General features: G+C 41.2%; 1 protein-coding gene across 1 annotated transcript in view; it reads left to right on the top strand.

Moving 5' to 3' along the window:
- Positions 1-22179, top strand: part of ADCY1 (adenylate cyclase 1) — a 614659-nt gene that overhangs the window by 499739 nt on the left and 92741 nt on the right. The window contains exon 15 of the mRNA XM_069730375.1: positions 21555-21671. Within this exon, the coding sequence (XP_069586476.1) occupies positions 21555-21671 (117 nt within the window). The remainder of the gene's footprint in view (positions 1-21554; positions 21672-22179) is intronic.

Here is a 22179-nt window from a genome sequence, read left to right as displayed (position 1 = left end):
GAATTCCTATTCCTGATTTGTTTTTTGGAGATAGAACTAAGTTTCTAAGTTTCAAAAATAATTGTAAGCTATTTCTGGCCTTGAAACCTCATTCTTCTGGTAATCCTATTCAACAGGTTTTGATTATTATTTCTTTTTTGCGCGGCGACCCTCAAGACTGGGCATTTTCTCTTGCGCCAGGAGACCCTGCATTGAGTAGTGTCGATGCGTTTTTCCTGGCGCTCGGATTGCTGTACGATGAGCCTAATTCAGTGGATCAGGCTGAGAAAAATTTGCTGGCTTTGTGCCAGGGTCAGGATGATATAGAAGTATATTGTCAGAAATTTAGGAAATGGTCAGTACTCACTCAGTGGAATGAATCTGCGCTGGCAGCTTTGTTCAGAAAGGGTCTCTCTGAGGCTCTTAAGGATGTCATGGTGGGATTTCCTATGCCTGCTGGTTTGAATGAGTCTTTGTCTTTGGCCATTCAGATCGGTCGACGCTTGCGCGGGCGTAAATCTGTGCACCATTTGGCGGTACTGCCTGAGGTTAAACCTGAGCCTATGCAGTGCGATAGGACTATGACTAGAGTTGAACGGCAGGAATACAGACGTCTGAATGGTCTGTGTTTCTACTGTGGTGATTCCACTCATGCTATTTCTGATTGTCCTAAGCGCACTAAGCGGTCCGCTAGGTCTGCCGTCATTGGTACTGTACAGTCCAAATTCCTTCTGTCCATTACCTTGATATGCTCTTTGTCGTCGTTTTCTGTCATGGCGTTTGTGGATTCGGGCGCTGCCCTGAATCTGATGGATTTGGATTATGCTAAACGTTGTGGGTTTTTCTTGGAGCCTTTGCGGTGTCCTATTCCATTGAGAGGAATTGATGCTACACCTTTGGCCAAGAATAAACCTCAATACTGGGCCCAGCTGTCCATGTGCATGGCTCCTGCACATCAGGAAGTTATTCGCTTTCTGGTGTTGCATAATCTGCATGATGTGGTCGTGTTGGGGTTGCCATGGCTACAAACCCATAATCCAGTATTGGATTGGAATTCCATGTCGGTATCCAGCTGGGGTTGTCAGGGGGTACATGGTGATGTTCCATTTTTGTCGATTTCGTCATCCACCCCTTCTGAGGTCCCAGAGTTCTTGTCTGATTATCAGGATGTATTTGAAGAGCCCAAGTCCGATGCTCTACCTCCGCATAGGGATTGTGATTGTGCTATCAATTTGATTCCTGGTAGTAAATTCCCTAAAGGTCGATTATTTAATTTATCCGTGCCCGAACACGCCGCTATGCGCAGTTATGTGAAGGAATCCCTGGAGAAGGGACATATTCGCCCATCGTCATCACCACTGGGAGCAGGGTTCTTCTTTGTAGCCAAGAAGGATGGTTCGCTGAGACCGTGTATTGATTACCGCCTTCTTAATAAGATCACTGTTATATTTCAGTATCCCTTGCCATTGTTATCTGACTTGTTTGCTCGGATTAAGGGGGCTAGTTGGTTCACTAAGATAGATCTTCGTGGTGCGTATAATCTGGTGAGAATCAGGCAAGGAGATGAATGGAAAACTGCATTCAATACGCCCGAGGGTCATTTTGAGTATCTAGTGATGCCGTTCGGACTTGCCAATGCTCCATCTGTGTTTCAGTCTTTTATGCATGACATCTTCCGTGAGTATCTGGATAAATTCCTGATTGTTTACTTGGATGACATTTTGATCTTCTCAGATGATTGGGAGTCTCATGTGAAGCAGGTCAGAATGGTTTTTCAGGTCCTGCGTGCTAACTCTTTGTTTGTGAAGGGATCAAAGTGTCTCTTCGGTGTGCAGAAAGTTTCATTTTTGGGGTTCATCTTTACCCCTTCTACTATCGAGATGGATCCAGTTAAGGTCCAAGCCATCCAGGATTGGATTCAGCCGACATCTCTGAAAAGTCTGCAAAAGTTCCTGGGCTTTGCTAATTTTTATCGTCGCTTCATCTGTAATTTTTCTAGCATTGCCAAACCATTGACCGATTTGACCAAGAAGGGTGCTGATTTGGTTAATTGGTCTTCTGCTGCTGTGGAAGCTTTTCAGGAGTTGAAGCGTCGTTTTTGTTCTGCCCCTGTGTTGTGTCAGCCAGATGTTTCTCTTCCGTTCCAGGTCGAGGTTGATGCTTCTTAGATTGGAGCAGGGGCGGTTTTGTCACAGAGAGGTTCTGATTGCTCAGTGATGAAACCATGTGCTTTCTTTTCCAGGAAGTTTTCGCCCGTTGAGCGTAATTATGATGTGGGCAATCGAGAGTTGCTGGCCATGAAGTGGGCATTCGAGGAGTGGCGTCATTGGCTTGAAGGAGCTAAGCATCGCGTGGTGGTATTGACTGATCATAAGAACTTGACTTATCTCGAGTCTGCCAAGCGCTTGAATCCTAGACAGGCCCGTTGGTCGTTATTTTTTGCCCGCTTCGACTTTGTGATTTCGTACCTTCCGGGCTCTAAAAATGTGAAGGCGGATGCTCTGTCTAGGAGTTTTGTGCCCGACTCTCCGGGTTTATCTGAGCCAGCGGGTATCCTCAAGGAAGGAGTCATTGTGTCTGCCATCTCCCCTGATTTGCGGCGGGTGCTGCAAAAATTTCAGGCGAATAAACCTGATCGTTGTCCAGCAGAGAAACTGTTCATCCCTGATAGGTGGAGTAATAAACTTATCTCTGAACTTCATTGTTCGGTGTTGGCTGGTCATCCTGGAATCTTTGGTACCAGAGAGTTAGTGGCTAGATCCTTCTGGTGGCCATCTCTGTCACGGGATGTACGTACTTTTGTGCAGTCCTGTGGGATTTGTGCTAGGGCTAAGCCCTGCTGTTCTCGTGCCAGTGGGTTGCTTTTGCCCTTGCCGGTCCCAAAGAGGCCTTGGACACATATTTCGATGGATTTCATTTCTGACCTTCCCGTTTCTCAAAAGATGTCAGTCATTTGGGTGGTCTGTGATCGCTTTTCTAAAATGATCCATCTGGTGCCCTTGGCTAAATTGCCTTCCTCCTCTGATTTGGTACCTTTGTTCTTTCAGCATGTGGTTCGGTTGCATGGCATTCCTGAGAATATTGTTTCTGACAGAGGTTCCCAGTTTGTTTCAAGGTTTTGGCGAGCCTTTTGTGGTAGGATGGGCATTGACCTATCCTTTTCCTCGGCTTTCCATCCTCAGACTAATGGCCAGACCGAACGAACCAATCAGACCTTGGAAACATATCTGAGATGTTTTGTTTCTGCAGACCAGGATGATTGGGTGTCCTTTTTGCCGCTGGCTGAGTTCGCCCTTAATAATCGGGCCAGCTCGGCTACCTTGGTTTCTCCATTTTTTTGCAATTCTGGGTTCCATCCTCGTTTCTCTTCAGGACAGGTTGAGTCTTCGGACTGTCCTGGTGTGGATTCTGTGGTGGATAGGTTGCAGCAGATCTGGACTCAGGTAGTGGACAATTTGATCTTGTCCCAGGAGAAAGCTCAACTTTTCGCTAATCGCAGACGCCGTGTGGGTCCCCGACTTCGTGTTGGGGATCTGGTTTGGTTATCTTCTCGTCATATTCCTATGAAGGTTTCTTCTCCTAAATTTAAACCTCGTTTTATTGGTCCGTATAGGATTTCTGAGGTTCTCAATCCTGTGTCTTTTCGTTTGACCCTCCCAGACTCCTTTTCCATACATAATGTATTCCATAGGTCGTTGTTGCGGAGATACGTGGCACCTATGGTTCCATCTGTTGAGCCTCCTGCCCCGGTTTTGGTGGAGGGGGAATTGGAGTATATTGTGGAGAAGATTTTGGATTCTCGTGTTTCTAGACGGAAACTCCAGTATCTGGTTAAATGGAAGGGTTATGCTCAGGAAGATAATTCCTGGGTTTTTGCCTCTGATGTTCATGCTTCCGATCTTGTTCGTGCCTTTCATGCGGCTCATCCTGGTCGGCCTGGGGGCTCTGGTGAGGGTTCGGTGACCCCTCCTCAAGGGGGGGGGTACTGTTGTGAATTCTGTGGCTGAATTCACTCCTGTGGTCACAAGTGGTACTGCAGCTTCTGAGCTTCCTCCCTCAGGTGTTCTGGTGAGCTCGTTAACTGCTTCATTACTTAACTCCGCCTGATGCTGCTATCCTTGCTCCTTGTCAATGTTTCAGTGTTGGATCTGAGCTTCTCCTGATTGTTCCTGTGACTTGCTGCTCTGTATAGCTAAGTGCTTTTTGTTTTTTTGTTGCTTTTTTTCTGTCCAGCTTGTCTTTTGTTTTGCTGGAAGCTCTGAGACGCAAAGGGTGTACCGCCGTGCCGTTAGTTCGGCACGGTGGGTTTTTTTTGCCCCCTTTGCGTGGTTTTGCTTTAGGGTTTTTTGTAGACTGCAAAGTTCGCTTTACTGTCCTCGCTCTGTCCTAGAATATCGGGCCCCACTTTGCTGAATCTATTTCATCCCTACGTTTTGTCTTTTCATCTTACTCACAGTCATTATATGTGGGGGGCTGCCTTTTCCTTTGGGGAATTTCTCTGGGGCAAGTCAGGCCTATTTTTCTATCTTCAGGCTAGCTAGTTTCTTAGGCTGTGCCGAGTTGCCTAGGTAGTTGTTAGGCGCAATCCACAGCCGCTTTTAGTTGTGTTTAGGATAGGATCAGGTGTGCAGTCTACAGAGTTTCCACGTCTCAGAGCTCGTTCTTGTATTTTTGGGTATTTGTCAGATCACTGTGTGCGCTCTGATCGCTAAGCACACTGTGTCTCTGGATTGCCTTCATAACACCTGTCATTAGCAAACATAACAGACTGTGGAGCCATGCATACAATGACAGGGATGGGGGAGCCATGCATACAATGACAGGGACAGGGAAGCCATGCATACCATGATAGGGATGAGGGAACAATGTATGTGGAGCACCAGCTAGGGCAGTGGGGTACTCGGTGGTAGTTAAAGGGGTGGTAATGTGGCAGTGATCCGATCCGTGGCCCTGGGCGTTCAATAAAAGGGAAAGTTTTGGAATTGGGAATAAAGTCTAAAGAATGTTCGTGATGCCACCTGTGGTACTCGGCCAGGGAAGGCTGATGCTGATTAAAGGGGTCCACTGGAGATGATGATATTGCAGCTTAGATGGTACAACTCCCCACAGATAGAGATTAGTCCCCAGGGCACCCGATGTAATTAGAAATGATGATAAATGATGAAGTGCAGGAAAGACTTGGAGGACACAAGGTTGCAGCACCTTTACTTTTTACTGTGGCAGCTCAGGTTACAGGTGTTTTTTGGAATCTGGGCAGCCTGTAAAAGATTCGGAATCCCCCTAGCCAGGTGGGGTTGGAAGCCTTCCTTTCTGCGCTGTGTTCTAAGTACCTTGCTGCCCTAAGCTTCATACAAGGTATGTCCTCTACGTTTGGAGGAAAAAAGGTTTAAGCATAATAACAGACGCGGATTCTTTACTGTAAGAGCAGTGAGACTATGGAACTCTCTGCCGTTTGATGTTGTAATGAGTGATTCATTACTTAAATTTAAGAGGTTCAAGAAAAGCACATCCAGCCCATGAATGGCAGCGCTTCCCAGGACTCACATTCAAAGATGATATTTCATATTTTTTTATTTCATAACTTAAAATAGAAGAGATACCAGGTGTTATTATTGAGCTCCTTTATGAATTGTGCCGCTTCCTCCTCTGTCCCCTTCCATATGATAATCAGATCATCTATGAAGCGCTTATAAAGCCTTATTTTGTCATAGAAAACAGGCTTAGAAAGTGACGATGAGGACTCGAATCGCCCCATGAATAAGTTTGCGAAACTTGGCGCGACCCTTGGCGCGACCAGAGTCCCCATCGCGGTGCCGAGCAACTGTAAGTACAGTACGCCTTCAAAAATGAACACATTGTGTTCAAGAATGAATTTCAGACCCTTTAACAGAAAATCTCTTTGTTCGGGGAGCATCTCTGTCTTTGCTAAATAAAAACCCACTGCATTTACCCCCATTTCGTGATCTATGTTGGAATATAATGAATTAACATCCAATGAGATAAAGGAATAATTATCTTCCCATTCAATATCCCTCAGCTCCTCGATTAATTGTGTGGAATCTCTCAAATATGAAGGAAGAGACTTTACTAGATCTTGTAGAAACAGGTCAATATAATGAGAAAGATGACAAGTTAAAGACCCTATTCCTGATATAATTGGTCTACCAGGTGGTTTTTCACAGTTCTTATGCACTTTTGGTAGATGATAAAATAACGCCATGGTTGGCGCAGGATTTGATAAAAACCTTTTTTCTGTTTTATTGAGAATGTTCCTCTCATAGGCTTCCTTAATCATATGGTGATAGTCCCGAACAAAGGATTGTGTAGGATCTTCTTTTAGAATTTTGTAATATCTCATATCAGACAATATGTTCAAAGCTTCCTCAATATAGTCAGATCTGTTTTGCACAACTACTCCCCCTCCTTTATCAGCTTGCCTTATTACTATATCTGTATTTTGTCTCAAATCCTCCAATGCCATTTTCTCTCTTTTAGAGATATTGTTCTCCTTTTTTATCTTGTTTTTTCCAGTTCCATGCTTTTGGATTTTATGTTTATTATTATTATTTTCCCATTTCCTAAATTCTTCAGATACTAATGAAAAAAAGGTATCTATATTTGGTCCTCGGTGTTGATGAGGATTAAATAGAGATTTTGGGTGTACCTCCTTATGGATATATTCCCTTTCTTTATTTGTCTCTATTGGGATCAGTATTTTTGGGGGATCCCCAATGTCCCCATTTTTTTCGTTCAACAAGAAATGCCTTTTAAGAGTGAGTTTACGAGTGTATGCATTTAAATCGAGAAAAAGATCGAATGCATTCATATCTTGAGCAGGGCAGAAATTTAGTCCCCTACTTAAAATTTCCATTTCTGAGGAGGATAAAATATGGGACGACAAATTAAATATTTTAACCAGAGGCGGATTTAGTTGTTTATAAGTTTCAGGGTTTCTTGTTTTTTTACATATTCTCAGATTTCTATTAGATCCCTTTCCTCTTTTTCCTCTTGCTCTACTTTTCTTTTTTTGGATCTTGATATTACAGTTGGTGCGAAGTAATTTGTAATATGATTCTTTTGTATTGGACTGAAAATTTGAGCTGTTTGTGAAGAACTGATTAGTGGTGGTAAAATTATTTCTGAAACACTTGGACGTGTGGGACCTATCTCTAAAAAAGAGATGTTGGATACTACTGAAGATGGTGATGGAGTGGGCGCTTGTAATACTGTGGTGAATGTAGATGGGGATTCTGTATGATCATGGATAGTTAGTTCATTTATATCAAATTCAACATTGGAAATTTCCAACCTGTGGGAAGCAGTAGGAATTTCCAATGGGGGAAGTCCAGGATTAGGGAGAGGTAATGTTGGAGCATTTTTCATTATAATGATCCTGGGCTCTAATGGAATGTTTTTTTCAATGGGTGGAGGTTTTTTCTTTTTTGCATTTTTATTCAATATGGTGTGAATGTTCTCTGGGGTAGATGTATTTAGAGGTAATTTAATTTGAGATATAGTTGTTTCAATATCATGTATATTTTTTATATTTGAATTGATTATAGTCCTTGTTTGTTTTAAACCTAATTCCTGTGGGACCAGGACTTCTGTTCTTAAATTAGTAGGTTTTTTCTTTGTTGGTCCATTGATACCTATCAGGTTTTTATTCCTGATTGGTTCCTTTGACATTGGTTTAGTTTTAACAGTATCCCTATGAAATTTTTTTATTTTTACATCTACTAGATCATTTTCAAATACTTTGAGTTTCCTGGTAATGTCATCATTCACCAAATTAAAAAAATGTAAACTTTTAAACTTTTCAAGTTCAAGTAATTTCTTTTCACAAATCATTGTGGCTTTACTGGCTAGCTCAGAACGCTTTTCCACTAACAAACTCATAAGACTATAAGAACAATCATTTAAAATATTATTCCAATTATTGGTAAAATTACTGTCATCTGAAAAAGTACTATTAAAATGTATCTTCAAACCATTTGGAACAATTTTTTGATGAATACAAATACCTAGAAATTCTGCATCAATCTGATGTCTTATTTCCATCTTCATATGTTTTTCAAAGTCCAAAAAAAGACCAGTGATGGTCCTTTTTGTCTCAATATCAATCACAGGTTCAGTACAAGAATTATCCAACCTTGTATTAGTCATGTTCTTAATGGATGATAACAGCTCCTTTCTCCTCTCAATTCTGTTGTTATAATACTCCATTTTCACTCTAGGCTGCTCGCTCCCCTTTGCTGTCTGGGGTGTCGATCTTCAACCGATTAGGAAGAACTCCTTTCGGTAACAATATACAAAAAAACCCTGTTTGGGAGAGAAGAACAGACAAATCGCGGCGCCCTAAGTGCGTAAACACAATATTATAGTCTTTAAAGGGTGCACAATTTTATGCACTCACCTGATAAAAGACTAAAATGGCTTTAGATCGTGTATCCTCCAAATTCCCTCTGAGATACTTTTCAATATACAGGGCTTGCAGCTTGCCTCGGGTGGATCCAAGTGAGAGAGCCAGAGTAAGGCTCACACAGGATGAGTAGTTCAAGAAAAGCACATCCAGCCCATGAATGGCAGCGCTTCCCAGGACTCACATTCAAAGATGATATTTCATATTTTTTTATTTCATAACTTAAAATAGAAGAGATACCAGGTGTTATTATTGAGCTCCTTTATGAATTGTGCCGCTTCCTCCTCTGTCCCCTTCCATATGATAATCAGATCATCTATGAAGCGCTTATAAAGCCTTATTTTGTCATAGAAAACAGGCTTAGAAAGTGACGATGAGGACTCGAATCGCCCCATGAATAAGTTTGCGAAACTTGGCGCGACCCGAGTCCCCATCGCGGTGCCGAGCAACTGTAAGTACAGTACGCCTTCAAAAATGAACACATTGTGTTCAAGAATGAATTTCAGACCCTTTAACAGAAAATCTCTTTGTTCGGGGAGCATCTCTGTCTTTGCTAAATAAAAACCCACTGCATTTACCCCCATTTCGTGATCTATGTTGGAATATAATGAATTAACATCCAATGAGATAAAGGAATAATTATCTTCCCATTCAATATCCCTCAGCTCCTCGATTAATTGTGTGGAATCTCTCAAATATGAAGGAAGAGACTTTACTAGATCTTGTAGAAACAGGTCAATATAATGAGAAAGATGACAAGTTAAAGACCCTATTCCTGATATAATTGGTCTACCAGGTGGTTTTTCACAGTTCTTATGCACTTTTGGTAGATGATAAAATAACGCCATGGTTGGCGCAGGATTTGATAAAATCCTTTTTTCTGTTTTATTGAGAATGTTCCTCTCATAGGCTTCCTTAATCATATGGTGATAGTCCCGAACAAAGGATTGTGTAGGATCTTCTTTTAGAATTTTGTAATATCTCATATCAGACAATATGTTCAAAGCTTCCTCAATATAGTCAGATCTGTTTTGCACAACTACTCCCCCTCCTTTATCAGCTTGCCTTATTACTATATCTGTATTTTGTCTCAAATCCTCCAATGCCATTTTCTCTCTTTTAGAGATATTGTTCTCCTTTTTTATCTTGTTTTTTCCAGTTCCATGCTTTTGGATTTTATGTTTATTATTATTATTTTCCCATTTCCTAAATTCTTCAGATACTAATGAAAAAAAGGTATCTATATTTGGTCCTCGGTGTTGATGAGGATTAAATAGAGATTTTGGGTGTACCTCCTTATGGATATATTCCCTTTCTTTATTTGTCTCTATTGGGATCAGTATTTTTGGGGGATCCCCAATGTCCCCATTTTTTTCGTTCAACAAGAAATGCCTTTTAAGAGTGAGTTTACGAGTGTATGCATTTAAATCGAGAAAAAGATCGAATGCATTCATATCTTGAGCAGGGCAGAAATTTAGTCCCCTACTTAAAATTTCCATTTCTGAGGAGGATAAAATATGGGACGACAAATTAAATATTTTAACCAGAGGCGGATTTAGTTGTTTATAAGTTTCAGGGTTTCTTGTTTTTTTACATATTCTCAGATTTCTATTAGATCCCTTTCCTCTTTTTCCTCTTGCTCTACTTTTCTTTTTTTGGATCTTGATATTACAGTTGGTGCGAAGTAATTTGTAATATGATTCTTTTGTATTGGACTGAAAATTTGAGCTGTTTGTGAAGAACTGATTAGTGGTGGTAAAATTATTTCTGAAACACTTGGACGTGTGGGACCTATCTCTAAAAAAGAGATGTTGGATACTACTGAAGATGGTGATGGAGTGGGCGCTTGTAATACTGTGGTGAATGTAGATGGGGATTCTGTATGATCATGGATAGTTAGTTCATTTATATCAAATTCAACATTGGAAATTTCCAACCTGTGGGAAGCAGTAGGAATTTCCAATGGGGGAAGTCCAGGATTAGGGAGAGGTAATGTTGGAGCATTTTTCATTATAATGATCCTGGGCTCTAATGGAATGTTTTTTTCAATGGGTGGAGGTTTTTTCTTTTTTGCATTTTTATTCAATATGGTGTGAATGTTCTCTGGGGTAGATGTATTTAGAGGTAATTTAATTTGAGATATAGTTGTTTCAATATCATATTCCAACATAGATCACGAAATGGGGGTAAATGCAGTGGGTTTTTATTTAGCAAAGACAGAGATGCTCCCCGAACAAAGAGATTTTCTGTTAAAGGGTCTGAAATTCATTCTTGAACACAATGTGTTCATTTTTGAAGGCGTACTGTACTTACAGTTGCTCGGCACCGCGATGGGGACTCGGGTCGCGCCAAGTTTCGCAAACTTATTCATGGGGCGATTCGAGTCCTCATCGTCACTTTCTAAGCCTGTTTTCTATGACAAAATAAGGCTTTACCAACTGTAATATCAAGATCCAAAAAAAGAAAAGTAGAGCAAGAGGAAAAAGAGGAAAGGGATCTAATAGAAATCTGAGAATTCACCACAGTATTACAAGCGCCCACTCCATCACCATCTTCAGTAGTATCCAACATCTCTTTTTTAGAGATAGGTCCCACACGTCCAAGTGTTTCAGAAATAATTTTACCACCACTAATCAGTTCTTCACAAACAGCTCAAATTTTCAGTCCAATACAAAAGAATCATATTACAAATTACTTCGCACCAACTGTAATATCAAGATCCAAAAAAAGAAAAGTAGAGCAAGAGGAAAAAGAGGAAAGGGATCTAATAGAAATCTGAGAATATGTAAAAAAACAAGAAACCCTGAAACTTATAAACAACTAAATCCGCCTCTGGTTAAAATATTTAATTTGTCGTCCCATATTTTATCCTCCTCAGAAATGGAAATTTTAAGTAGGGGACTAAATTTCTGCCCTGCTCAAGATATGAATGCATTCGATCTTTTTCTCGATTTAAATGCATACACTCGTAAACTCACTCTTAAAAGGCATTTCTTGTTGAACGAAAAAAATGGGGACATTGGGGATCCCCCAAAAATACTGATCCCAATAGAGACAAATAAAGAAAGGGAATATATCCATAAGGAGGTACACCCAAAATCTCTATTTAATCCTCATCAACACCGAGGACCAAATATAGATACCTTTTTTTCATTAGTATCTGAAGAATTTAGGAAATGGGAAAATAATAATAATAAACATAAAATCCAAAAGCATGGAACTGGAAAAAACAAGATAAAAAAGGAGAACAATATCTCTAAAAGAGAGAAAATGGCATTGGAGGATTTGAGACAAAATACAGATATAGTAATAAGGCAAGCTGATAAAGGAGGGGGAGTAGTTGTGCAAAACAGATCTGACTATATTGAGGAAGCTTTGAACATATTGTCTGATATGAGATATTACAAAATTCTAAAAGAAGATCCTACACAATCCTTTGTTCGGGACTATCACCATATGATTAAGGAAGCCTATGAGAGGAACATTCTCAATAAAACAGAAAAAAGGTTTTTATCAAATCCTGCGCCAACCATGGCGTTATTTTATCATCTACCAAAAGTGCATAAGAACTGTGAAAAACCACCTGGTAGACCAATTATATCAGGAATAGGGTCTTTAACTTGTCATCTTTCTCATTATATTGACCTGTTTCTACAAGATCTAGTAAAGTCTCTTCCTTCATATTTGAGAGATTCCACACAATTAATCGAGGAGCTGAGGGATATTGAATGGGAAGATAATTATTCCTTTATCTCATTGGATGTTAATTCATTATATTCCAACATAGATCACGAAATGGGGGTAAATGCAGTGGGTTTTTATTTAGCAAAGACAGAGATGCTCCCCGAACAAAGAGATTTTCTGTTAAAGGGTCTGAAATTCATTCTTGAACACAATGTGTTCATTTTTGAAGGCGTACTGTACTTACAGTTGCTCGGCACCGCGATGGGGACTCGGGTCGCGCCAAGTTTCGCAAACTTATTCATGGGGCGATTCGAGTCCTCATCGTCACTTTCTAAGCCTGTTTTCTATGACAAAATAAGGCTTTATAAGCGCTTCATAGATGATCTGATTATCATATGGAAGGGGACAGAGGAGGAAGCGGCACAATTCATAAAGGAGCTCAATAATAACACCTGGTATCTCTTCTATTTTAAGTTATGAAATAAAAAAATATGAAATATCATCTTTGAATGTGAGTCCTGGGAAGCGCTGCCATTCATGGGCTGGATGTGCTTTTCTTGAACTACTCATCCTGTGTGAGCCTTACTCTGGCTCTCTCACTTGGATCCACCCGAGGCAAGCTGCAAGCCCTGTATATTGAAAAGTATCTCAGAGGGAATTTGGAGGATACACGATCTAAAGCCATTTTAGTCTTTTATCAGGTGAGTGCATAAAATTGTGCACCCTTTAAAGACTATAATATTGTGTTTACGCACTTAGGGCGCCGCGATTTGTCTGTTCTTCTCTCCCAAACAGGGTTTTTTTGTATATTAAATTTAAGAGGGGACTGGATACATTTCTGGAAAAGTATAATGTTACAGGGTATATACACTAGATTCCTTGATAGGGCGTTGATCCAGGGAACTAGTATGATTGCCGTATGTGGAGTCGGGAATGAATTTTTTTCCCCAAGGTGGAGCTTACTCTTTGCCACATGGGTTTTTTTTGCCTTCCTCTGGATCAATGTGTTAGGGCATGTTAGGTTAGGCTAAGGGTTGAACTAGATGGACTTATAGTCTTCCTTCAACTATGTAACTAAGGTCCTCTCTCACTCTGTCCTTTTAGGTGGACATTACTCGCATGGCAGGCAACTCGAGCCTTTTTACAGGTGTCCCTTCTCGTGGTGACTCCGGGCTCTAATCTACTGCTGTGCCTTTGGGTGTAATGGTGGCCCGGAGTCTTGGAATCTCCTGCCCACTGGTTTCTGCTGTGGGCATACAGTTACCCCTACAACCTCGGAATTCCAGCCTCCTGTTTCCTGCATTTGATCCTGGAGGGAGCCCAGTTGCAGCTCCCCTATAGTTTCTCTCTCTTTTCTCCTTTGCTCCTTCTCCCCTCACTGTCTTTTACAGACTGTCTGGCTATCCTCTCAGGAGCTGCAGAACTGCATGTCTGCTCAGCTCCAGCTCTCCTCACAGACTTCCCACTCTTCACTCCTCACTCAGACTACCTAACTCTTCCTCCACCCATAATATATATATATATAGGGAAGCTACCGTGAAATTCTGCACTCAGACTCCCTAACTTCTCGTCCAGCCAGAATATATATAGGGAAGCTACCCTGAAACCGGGTCTAGAGCTCTCCCTTCTGGTCTTGAGTCAGAACAGTGTTGTGTGTACATGTTACCTGTTAAAGGGATCATTGTAGCTTCCAGGCATGGCATCACCTTCCCCGTGAGGAAGGCAATACCAATGTAACAACCGAATTCCTGGGGTGTTACATTTCCCCCCATTAAATCCAGTACTCCCGGACTGGGAAAACATAAACAATAAATAGGTTAAGACATGCAAAATTTTTAAAATGCATTACAACAAAATAACTTTTCTTCCCTTTATGGGAGCTTACTTTCTTGAACATTACATATAACTATGATACACTGTGAAAAATAGCATATATTGAACTGTCTGCAATAGAAAATACAATTCCCTTTACGGGTAAACTTTTCTCTAGCAAAGTGCAACAAAGTCAACATTGGTAGTAGTCAGTGTGCAGACTGTCATTTTGGTGTAGGCTTTAGGGGTTGGTGCTGCAGTTGAAGTGGTAGCTGCAACCACTTTGGCACTAGATGGAATTGGCGCTGCTGGTTTCTTAGGCCTAGTAACTTTTGAATCTGGAGCAGGGTCTTTGCACTCCCTGACATTCAAAGCGTACCATTCCTTGTTGCCAAAATGCCAGGTGTAGGTTACACTGTCCCCTGGATACAAGTCCCTATCCGGGTTTCCTTCCAGGGGGTGAGAGTCTACATCCCTTCTATTGACGAACACCTCTGACAACAGGTCTCCTTTATGAACCCCCAGCCTCCATTTAGTCTGAGAGCAACTACAATGCCCTGCCTCAGCAGACCCCAGTTTGTTTGTCTGTCTCTATGAGTCTGAGCTTTGGCTTGCAGATCTCTTTCATCAAATGCCTTATGCTTGGCGTTCTTTATCCTCCACCTCCCATTTAAGGGCTATCTGATGCTGGTATTCCCCCCAGCTAAGGACTTCTATTTTCTCACCTTCTTTTCGTTCTGCCCCTGGGAACCCAAGTAAGTCTTTTCCAGGGTTTACCCAGCTGTATTCCATTCTCTCGGCGTATACTTCCCCCAGCGGAAAGGTGGGTTGAAGCGGAGCCCCCAGATGGCCCTCTATGCCCGATGACTGGTCCCAGTCCCAAAGGGTACAGACTCGGCCAGTTTCGCAGCTTGGCGGTGCAGCTAACAGGCCCACTAGGAATTCCTCGGCTACCGGGGCAGGGTCAGTGACAGTACCTGCTTGCGGCTGTGTCCCGCTGTCGGTCGTCTCATCCGCTGGAATCAGGGGCCGCCGGATGGAATGCTGCTCCACCAGCTTCACCTTCAAGACTGTTTTCCATCTGGACACAGTGGTTAACAGCATCCGCAGGAGTTGGTTGCTGAGCTCTTCCACTTCAGCTCCCTGGAACTCTGGGACCTCTGTTGACGGCTTGCTGTGGCTTCCATCCTGTTGGCTGGGGGAGCCCTCAGCTTCCACCCCATGATCTGAGTCTTTGCCACTCGCCATCTTGTCGTCCAGGTTCTTTCCTGTCCCCAGGTCCGGTTCCCGCTCGCTCCTTCGTAGTTAGAGCTTCTTCTTTTTCCCGCCATCCAGGATCAAGAGGCGGATCTCACTTGCTTATATGGAGGGGTTGGCGCAAAGGCAACAGTACCTAACGGAAGGAAGAAAAAAAAAATGCAGCTGCGAAATAGGACAAAAACCACCAATATTGGCAACGAAAATAACAATTGTAAAACCTACATATATTTCGCGCTGTGCATATATTGTATCCTTAGTAGAAAAGAGGCTGCCTATAACCCATAAGATATACTAGCTATTTAATAATAAAATTAGCACACAACAATGAATACAATCAGTCTTTCAGTGCAATGGCTGCACACATATTAAAGGATATATATAAAAATGCATTAGTTCAGGTACGCAAATAGATGAATAGTTCAATGTCATTAGAATGTATAGTGTCGGCAAAAAGCCTTATTACCCGATGATGACAGTCTTCCAAGGGTTACGTTCCTGGTGAAAATCCAGACAGAGTCCGAAGTAAGGAAAAGAGGAAGGAAAAAATGTGTGTCTCTTCAGGAGTGTAGTCCTGGCCGGTGACATACACCCCCTAAGCGTCCTCACTAGTGGTGCGCAACAAGGACTGATGCACGCTGAAAACCTGTGGTGCTGCAGATGCCAGACAGGACCTAACGTGACGTAAAAAGTACCAATCCTATAGTTGATAAAGGGTTAAATAAAGACACAGCCAGAATACAGTACTTTAAATAAATAAAACACTAAACACGGTTTGACCATTTCATGGTTACTGTTAATCCATGCGACACCCTTGATCTCTTGTAATAAATGAAAAAATATCAAACCAAAAATTTACCATACCAGTCCTACGCCATAATCCATATCTAAGGGATATACCAGGAGCGTTGCTAATGCAACCGCCCCGACTGTAAACTACTGAGGAATGAATGAGATACTGCCGGCGCTTGCTTCAGAGACAAGCGCTAATGTCACTGAGTCTGCGCTCCCTAACAGCCTGAACTTAGATGAACTCTTGGGCGTGGGAAAATGCCAGCTGATTTTCCCACGCTCAAGAGTTCAGTCAAGTCAGGCTGAGAGGGAGCGCAGCATCAGTGACATCACCTATATTCATTGAAGCTGTTCTCACATCCGGCCAAAACTGCTGTGAATTCAGGACCGTGGAAAAATGCCAGGGATGAGGTCACAGCAGTCCATGCCGGCTGCGAGAACAGCTTTAGTGAATAGAGGTGATGCCACTGATGCTGTTCTCCCTCACAGCCTGACCCACACTGAACTCTTGAGCGTGGGAAAATCAGCTGGCATTTTCCCATGCTCAAGAGTTCATCTGAGTTCAGGCTGTGAGGAAGCGCAGACTCAGTCACGTCAGCACCTGTCTCTGAAGCAAGCGCCGGCAGCATCTTATTAATTCCCTAGTAGTTTACAGCTGGGATGGTCGCATCTTAGCTCGTCCTGGTTGCAAACTGTGTATCCCCCAGATATGGATTATGGCATGGGACACAACGACGGACAGGTATGGGTATATTGTTGGTTTATTATTTTATGTTTATTACAGGAGAACGAGGGCTTCCTGGAATTAGCAGATGTTGTAAGTATGGTTTAATTAAGAACAATAAATGTGTTTGTGTGTTTATTTCAATTAAAGGATTTTTTAATGGGTGTCTGTGTTTTATTTACTATTTTACTATTTCACTATATGGGGTTAGTAATGGGGGTGTCAAATTGACACATCTTCATTACTAACCTCGGGGCTTGATGTCACAAAGGTGACATCAACACCCCAACTATTACCCCATATGCCACCGCTACAGGGCAGTGGGAAAGTGCATCTTACAGATGCGCCTTTTCTGGGGCTGCTGAGAGCTGTTGTTTATGGCTGGGGGGTGGGCACTATCCATGGCCCCTTCCTAGGCTACAAATATCAGCTCTCAGTTGTCTGCATAGCTATTGCTGGCTATAAATTATAAATTTTATTAATTACATACATGTCCCCTAATTTGCACACACACTATACTAATTGTATTTGTCACTGACATATATATCTGTCCCTATTCTGCTTCTATTTACTGTATGTAAACCATCTCTTCTATCCTGTCGACTACTGCATTGTTTTTTCCGTTTTGAAGAATATTTGGTTTTAATAGGATTTGTACAGTTGTGTATTACAATGCGATTTTAACATGAGCTTTTACATACAGAGAACTGCTGCATGTAAAAGCTCATGTTAAAATTGCATTGCAATCGGATAGTAATCGCAATGCACTCGGATGTAAATCGGATGCTAGGTGTGAAAATCGCATTGTACTCGCATGGCACTTGCATAGCACTCGTCCTTTTTTCGGTCCGGAAATCGGACCGTTTTTTTTCTCACATATGGATATGAGCCCTAATTTTGAAAATCAGACTCAGCCACTGAACTGTAAGAGAGCTCTCAAAAATGAATGAAAAACAGAAGACATCCATTTTCCAACTGTTTCTGACTGACCCACTGCTAAGCGTCAAATGAAATGGAGTAATGAATGAACAATTTTTATATAAAGCAGAAGATATGGGAAGATATGCCTCATATCATCTCCTTTATATATTTTTTCCAGGTAAAAAACATTAATTCAAAACGTTCTGCCCTTCTCTTTTGGATTCTATCATACTTATTCATCAATTTTCCAAAAGGTATAAGACTCACAAAACTACACTTCAACACAGTTTTTCAGCATTTTTGCTCCATCTCACCACTTCTGACCTCTCCATCTTTCTATTTCATATTGTTTTATGGGAAAAACTTTTTATTCACTAGATCTTTCTTCACTTTTTCACTCCAAGATGGTGGCTTTCCACTTCTCACCACATTTTTTTTAACAAAAAACTAGAACACCTCTCAATGCAGTTATTTACATTTTTCTCAATTACAATGGGGTAAAGTATTTAGTCAGCCACCAAATGTGCATGTTCTCCCACTTAGAAAAAATGAGAGAGGCCTGTAATTTGCATCATAGGTAGACCACAACTATGAGATTCACAATGAGAAAACAAATCCTGAAAATTACGTTGTCTGATTTGACAAGATTTATTTTGCAAATTATGGTGGAAAATAAGTATTTGGCCATTAACAAAAGTTCATCTCAATATTTTGTTATATATCCTTTGTTGGTAATGACAGAGATCAAACGTTTTCTGTAAGTCTTCACAAGGTTGACACACACTGTTGGTGGTATGTTGGCTCATTTCCCCATGCAGCTCTCCTCTAGAGCAGTAATGTTTTGGGCCTGTTGCTGGGCAACACAGACTTTCAACTCCCTACAAAGGTTTTCTATGGGGTTGAGATCTGGAGACTGGCTAGGACACTCCAAAACCTTCATATGCTTCTTACGAAGCCACTCCTTCGTTGCCCTGGCAGTGTGCTTGGGATTATTATCATGCTGAAAGACCCACCCATGTTTCATCTTCAATGCCCTTGTTGATGAAAGGAGGTTTGCACTCAAAATCTCACGATACATGGCCCCATTCATTCTTTAATGCACACGGAGCAGTCGTCCTGGTCCCTTTGCAGATAAGCAACCCCAATGCATTATATTGCCACCCCCATGCTTCACAGTAGGTATGGTGTTCTTTGGATGCAACTCAGCATTCTGTCTGCTCCAAACACTACGAGTTTTGTTTCTACCAAACAGTTCTACTTTGGTTTCATCAGACCATATGACATCCTCCCAATACTCTTCTGGATAATCCAAATCCTCTCTTGCAAACTTCAGACCGGCCGGGACAAGTACTGGCTTAAGCAAGGGGACACGTCTGGCACTGCATGATCGGAATCCCTGGTGTCGTAGTGTGTTACTGAAGGTACCCTTTGTTACAGTAGTCCCAGCTCTATGCAGGTCATTCACTAGGTCCCCCCGTGTGGTTCTGGGATTTTTACTCACTGTTCCTGTGATCATTTTGACCCCACGGCGTGATATCTTGCATGGACCCCCAGATCGAGGGTATTGTATGTCTTCCATTTTCTTATTATTGCTCCCACAGTTGATTTCATTACACCACTCTGCTTACCTATTTCAAATTTAGTCTTCCCAGCCTGGTGCAGGGCTGTAATTTTGTTTCTGTTGTCCTTTGACAACTCTTTGGTCTTCTCCCTTAGTGGAGTTTGAAGTGTAACTGTTTAAGGTTGTGGACAGGTGTCTTTTACACTGATAACAAGTTCAAACAGGTGCCATTACTACAGGTAATGAGTGGAGGACAGAGGAGCCTCTTAAAGAAGAATTTACAGGTCTGTGAAAGCCAGAAATCCTGCATGTTTTTAGGTGACCAAATACTTATTTTCCACCATAATTTGCTAAATAAATCTTGCCAAATCAGACAAGGTGATTTTCAGGATTTGATTTCTCATTTTGACTCTCATAGTTGTGGTCTACCTATGATGTCAATTACGTGCCTCTCTCATCTTTTTAAGTGGGAGAACTTGCACAATTGGTGGCTGACTAAATACTTTTATTCCCCACTGTACAAATATTTGGTACCGTCGCGTTCAGAATCACCCAATCTATCAATATAAAAAAAAGAATTAACCCGATCGCTAAATAAATGGGGTAACGAGAAAAAATGTAAAAAATGGCAGAATTATGTTTTTTTGCTCGCCGCTACATGCAATAAAATACTATAACAGGCGCTCAAAAGATCGTATCTGCACCAAAATGGTATCAATAAAAATGTCAGTTTAATGCACAAAAAAAGAAGCTCTCATCCAGCCTCAGATTACAAAAAATAGAGACCCTATAGATCTCAGAAAATGGTGCCTTTTTTAACCAAACTTTGGATTTTTTTTCGCCACTTAAAATAAAAAAGAACCTATACATGTTTCATACCTGTGATCTCGTAATGACCTGGAGAATCATAGTGACAGGTCAGTTGCAGCATTTAGTGAACATGATAAAATAAAACAACTGTGGGATTGCACTTTTTTGCAATTTCACCGCGCTTGGAATTTTTTTCCTAATTTCCAGTACACGATATATTAAAACCAATAGTGTTGTTCAAAATTACAACTTGTCCCGCAAAATGCAAGCCCTCACATGGCCATATTGACCGAAAAATAAAAAAAGTTATGGCTCTGGGAAAAGGGGAGCAAAAAACAAAAGCAAAAATATTTCTTGTCATGAAGGGGTTGAACTGTCATGGTTTTTAAACATATTACTATCGGCTTTTTAGTGGAGTAGAGTACCATTGTGCTCCGAGGATGCTGTAGTCCTCCGTTTGGTGAGATATGTTGTAAAAACTCCTAGTTTTTTTCCTGAAGAGGTTAAGGTATGTCATCTTCTCATATACCGCACACATCTAATATCACATGTATGCTTCTTTCACCCTTTGAGGATTTATCTAATTTGGCCCTTAAGGCCACACTGATTTTCTTTGCAATTCATCATTTCAATCTGAGAGCCATAGCCTTCCAACAGAGCCATATGAGTGTTTGTATTTCTGAGTCAGTTGTCAGTTTAATGGTACTGTTGTGGGATTCATGTAATATACTGATAAAAAAGGAGAAGATGATATAGACCTGGCATGTTTTTGTTTTTTGGGTCTTTTTTTACTGCATTAACTTTGCTGGATAGAGATGAGCAAAAAAGATTTGGTCTGACCTCTTATTGAGTATTGTGTGGCAGTCGGACCAGGGCAGGGAGGACTTCCTCTACCAGCAGTAGTTCAAAGAGATACTGCACTCGTCAAAATGAAGTTTTATGCTCAATAGTGTAATTTTATTTGCAACAATTGATTTGTGGCGACAAGTAAAAACATTTCGGCCCATTTAGTGGCCTTGATCACATAGTCGCACTGTGAAGGGAACCTGTGCTAATATGTCCCCTAGTCATGCGTAAGGAGTGTGGGCAGTCTGTAAGAAATGCTCAGACACGGCAGTGTCAGCACCAGGCAGCTGCACCATCACTGATTGGCGGTTGCCTTATGCCTTACAGACTGGCCACACTCCTTATGCATCACTAGGGGACATACCAGCACAGGTTCCCTGCACAGTGCGACTGTGATCAAGGCCACTAAATGAGTGGAAACGTTTTTACTTGTCGCCACAAATCACTTGTTGCAAATAAAATTACACTACTGAGCATAAAACTTCATTTTGACGAGTGCAGTATCTCTTTGAACTACTGACTATTGGGATTATCAGTCCCTTCTTACTAGCACCGTCCAACCCCCTCAGTTGAGTGCTAGCCCTCTTCTTCCATTCCTCTACCAGCAGTCCGTATGCAGTTTGTATTGTGAAATCTGGTGAGCGATCTCCTGCTTGAACAAAACATTTCCAGTCTAAATACAAATATTTAACAGTGTAATAACATTGTAGCTGATCTGCAATAAAGTGTGTCATTGATTTCTGTTACAGGCAGAAGAAGAGAGAGATGACATGGAGAGAGTCAAATTAGATAACAAGAGAATTCTCTTCAATCTCCTGCCAGCGCATGTTGCACAGCATTTTCTCATGTCTAATCCAAGAAATATGGTAAACTTGATATACAATATGTTTATTTCAGACAGAATGCATGTCACAAACCACCATCGCTAAAAATGATAAATACCTAGATAATTGGAGAGGAAGAAATATGAAAAAGTAACATGGGGCCTTTGTTCTTGTGATTATAGTGACTTCATACTTTACACAATGTAAATATATTTGGCTTTGCTGTGAATGGGAGAATTATCATAATAATCTTTGTGGTAAATATAATTATTTGAACAAACTTAAAAAACTGTAAAAAAAAAAAAGGTGATTTTTTTTTCCTGTTTCTGACTAATTTTCCCCCAATGAAGGCATGTCCCTTATTTTATACCTTAGAGTTAGAACTATATCTACTAAACCAGTGATTAAAACTAATTATATTTTCTTAGAGGGATATAATTAAATACAACCACAAAGGCATAATTTAAAATTCACGAGGCAATGGTGTTAATGGCATTCCATCTGCCAATTTCCCGCTGCTTAAGGAGACCCACGGGTGCTGCACTCAATA

This window comes from Ranitomeya imitator, chromosome 6 (genome assembly GCF_032444005.1).
Source record: "Ranitomeya imitator isolate aRanImi1 chromosome 6, aRanImi1.pri, whole genome shotgun sequence".
Lineage (NCBI taxonomy): Eukaryota > Metazoa > Chordata > Amphibia > Anura > Dendrobatidae > Ranitomeya > Ranitomeya imitator.
Note: the sequence above shows the minus strand (reverse complement) of the source record. Positions and strands in the feature narration are given on the sequence as shown.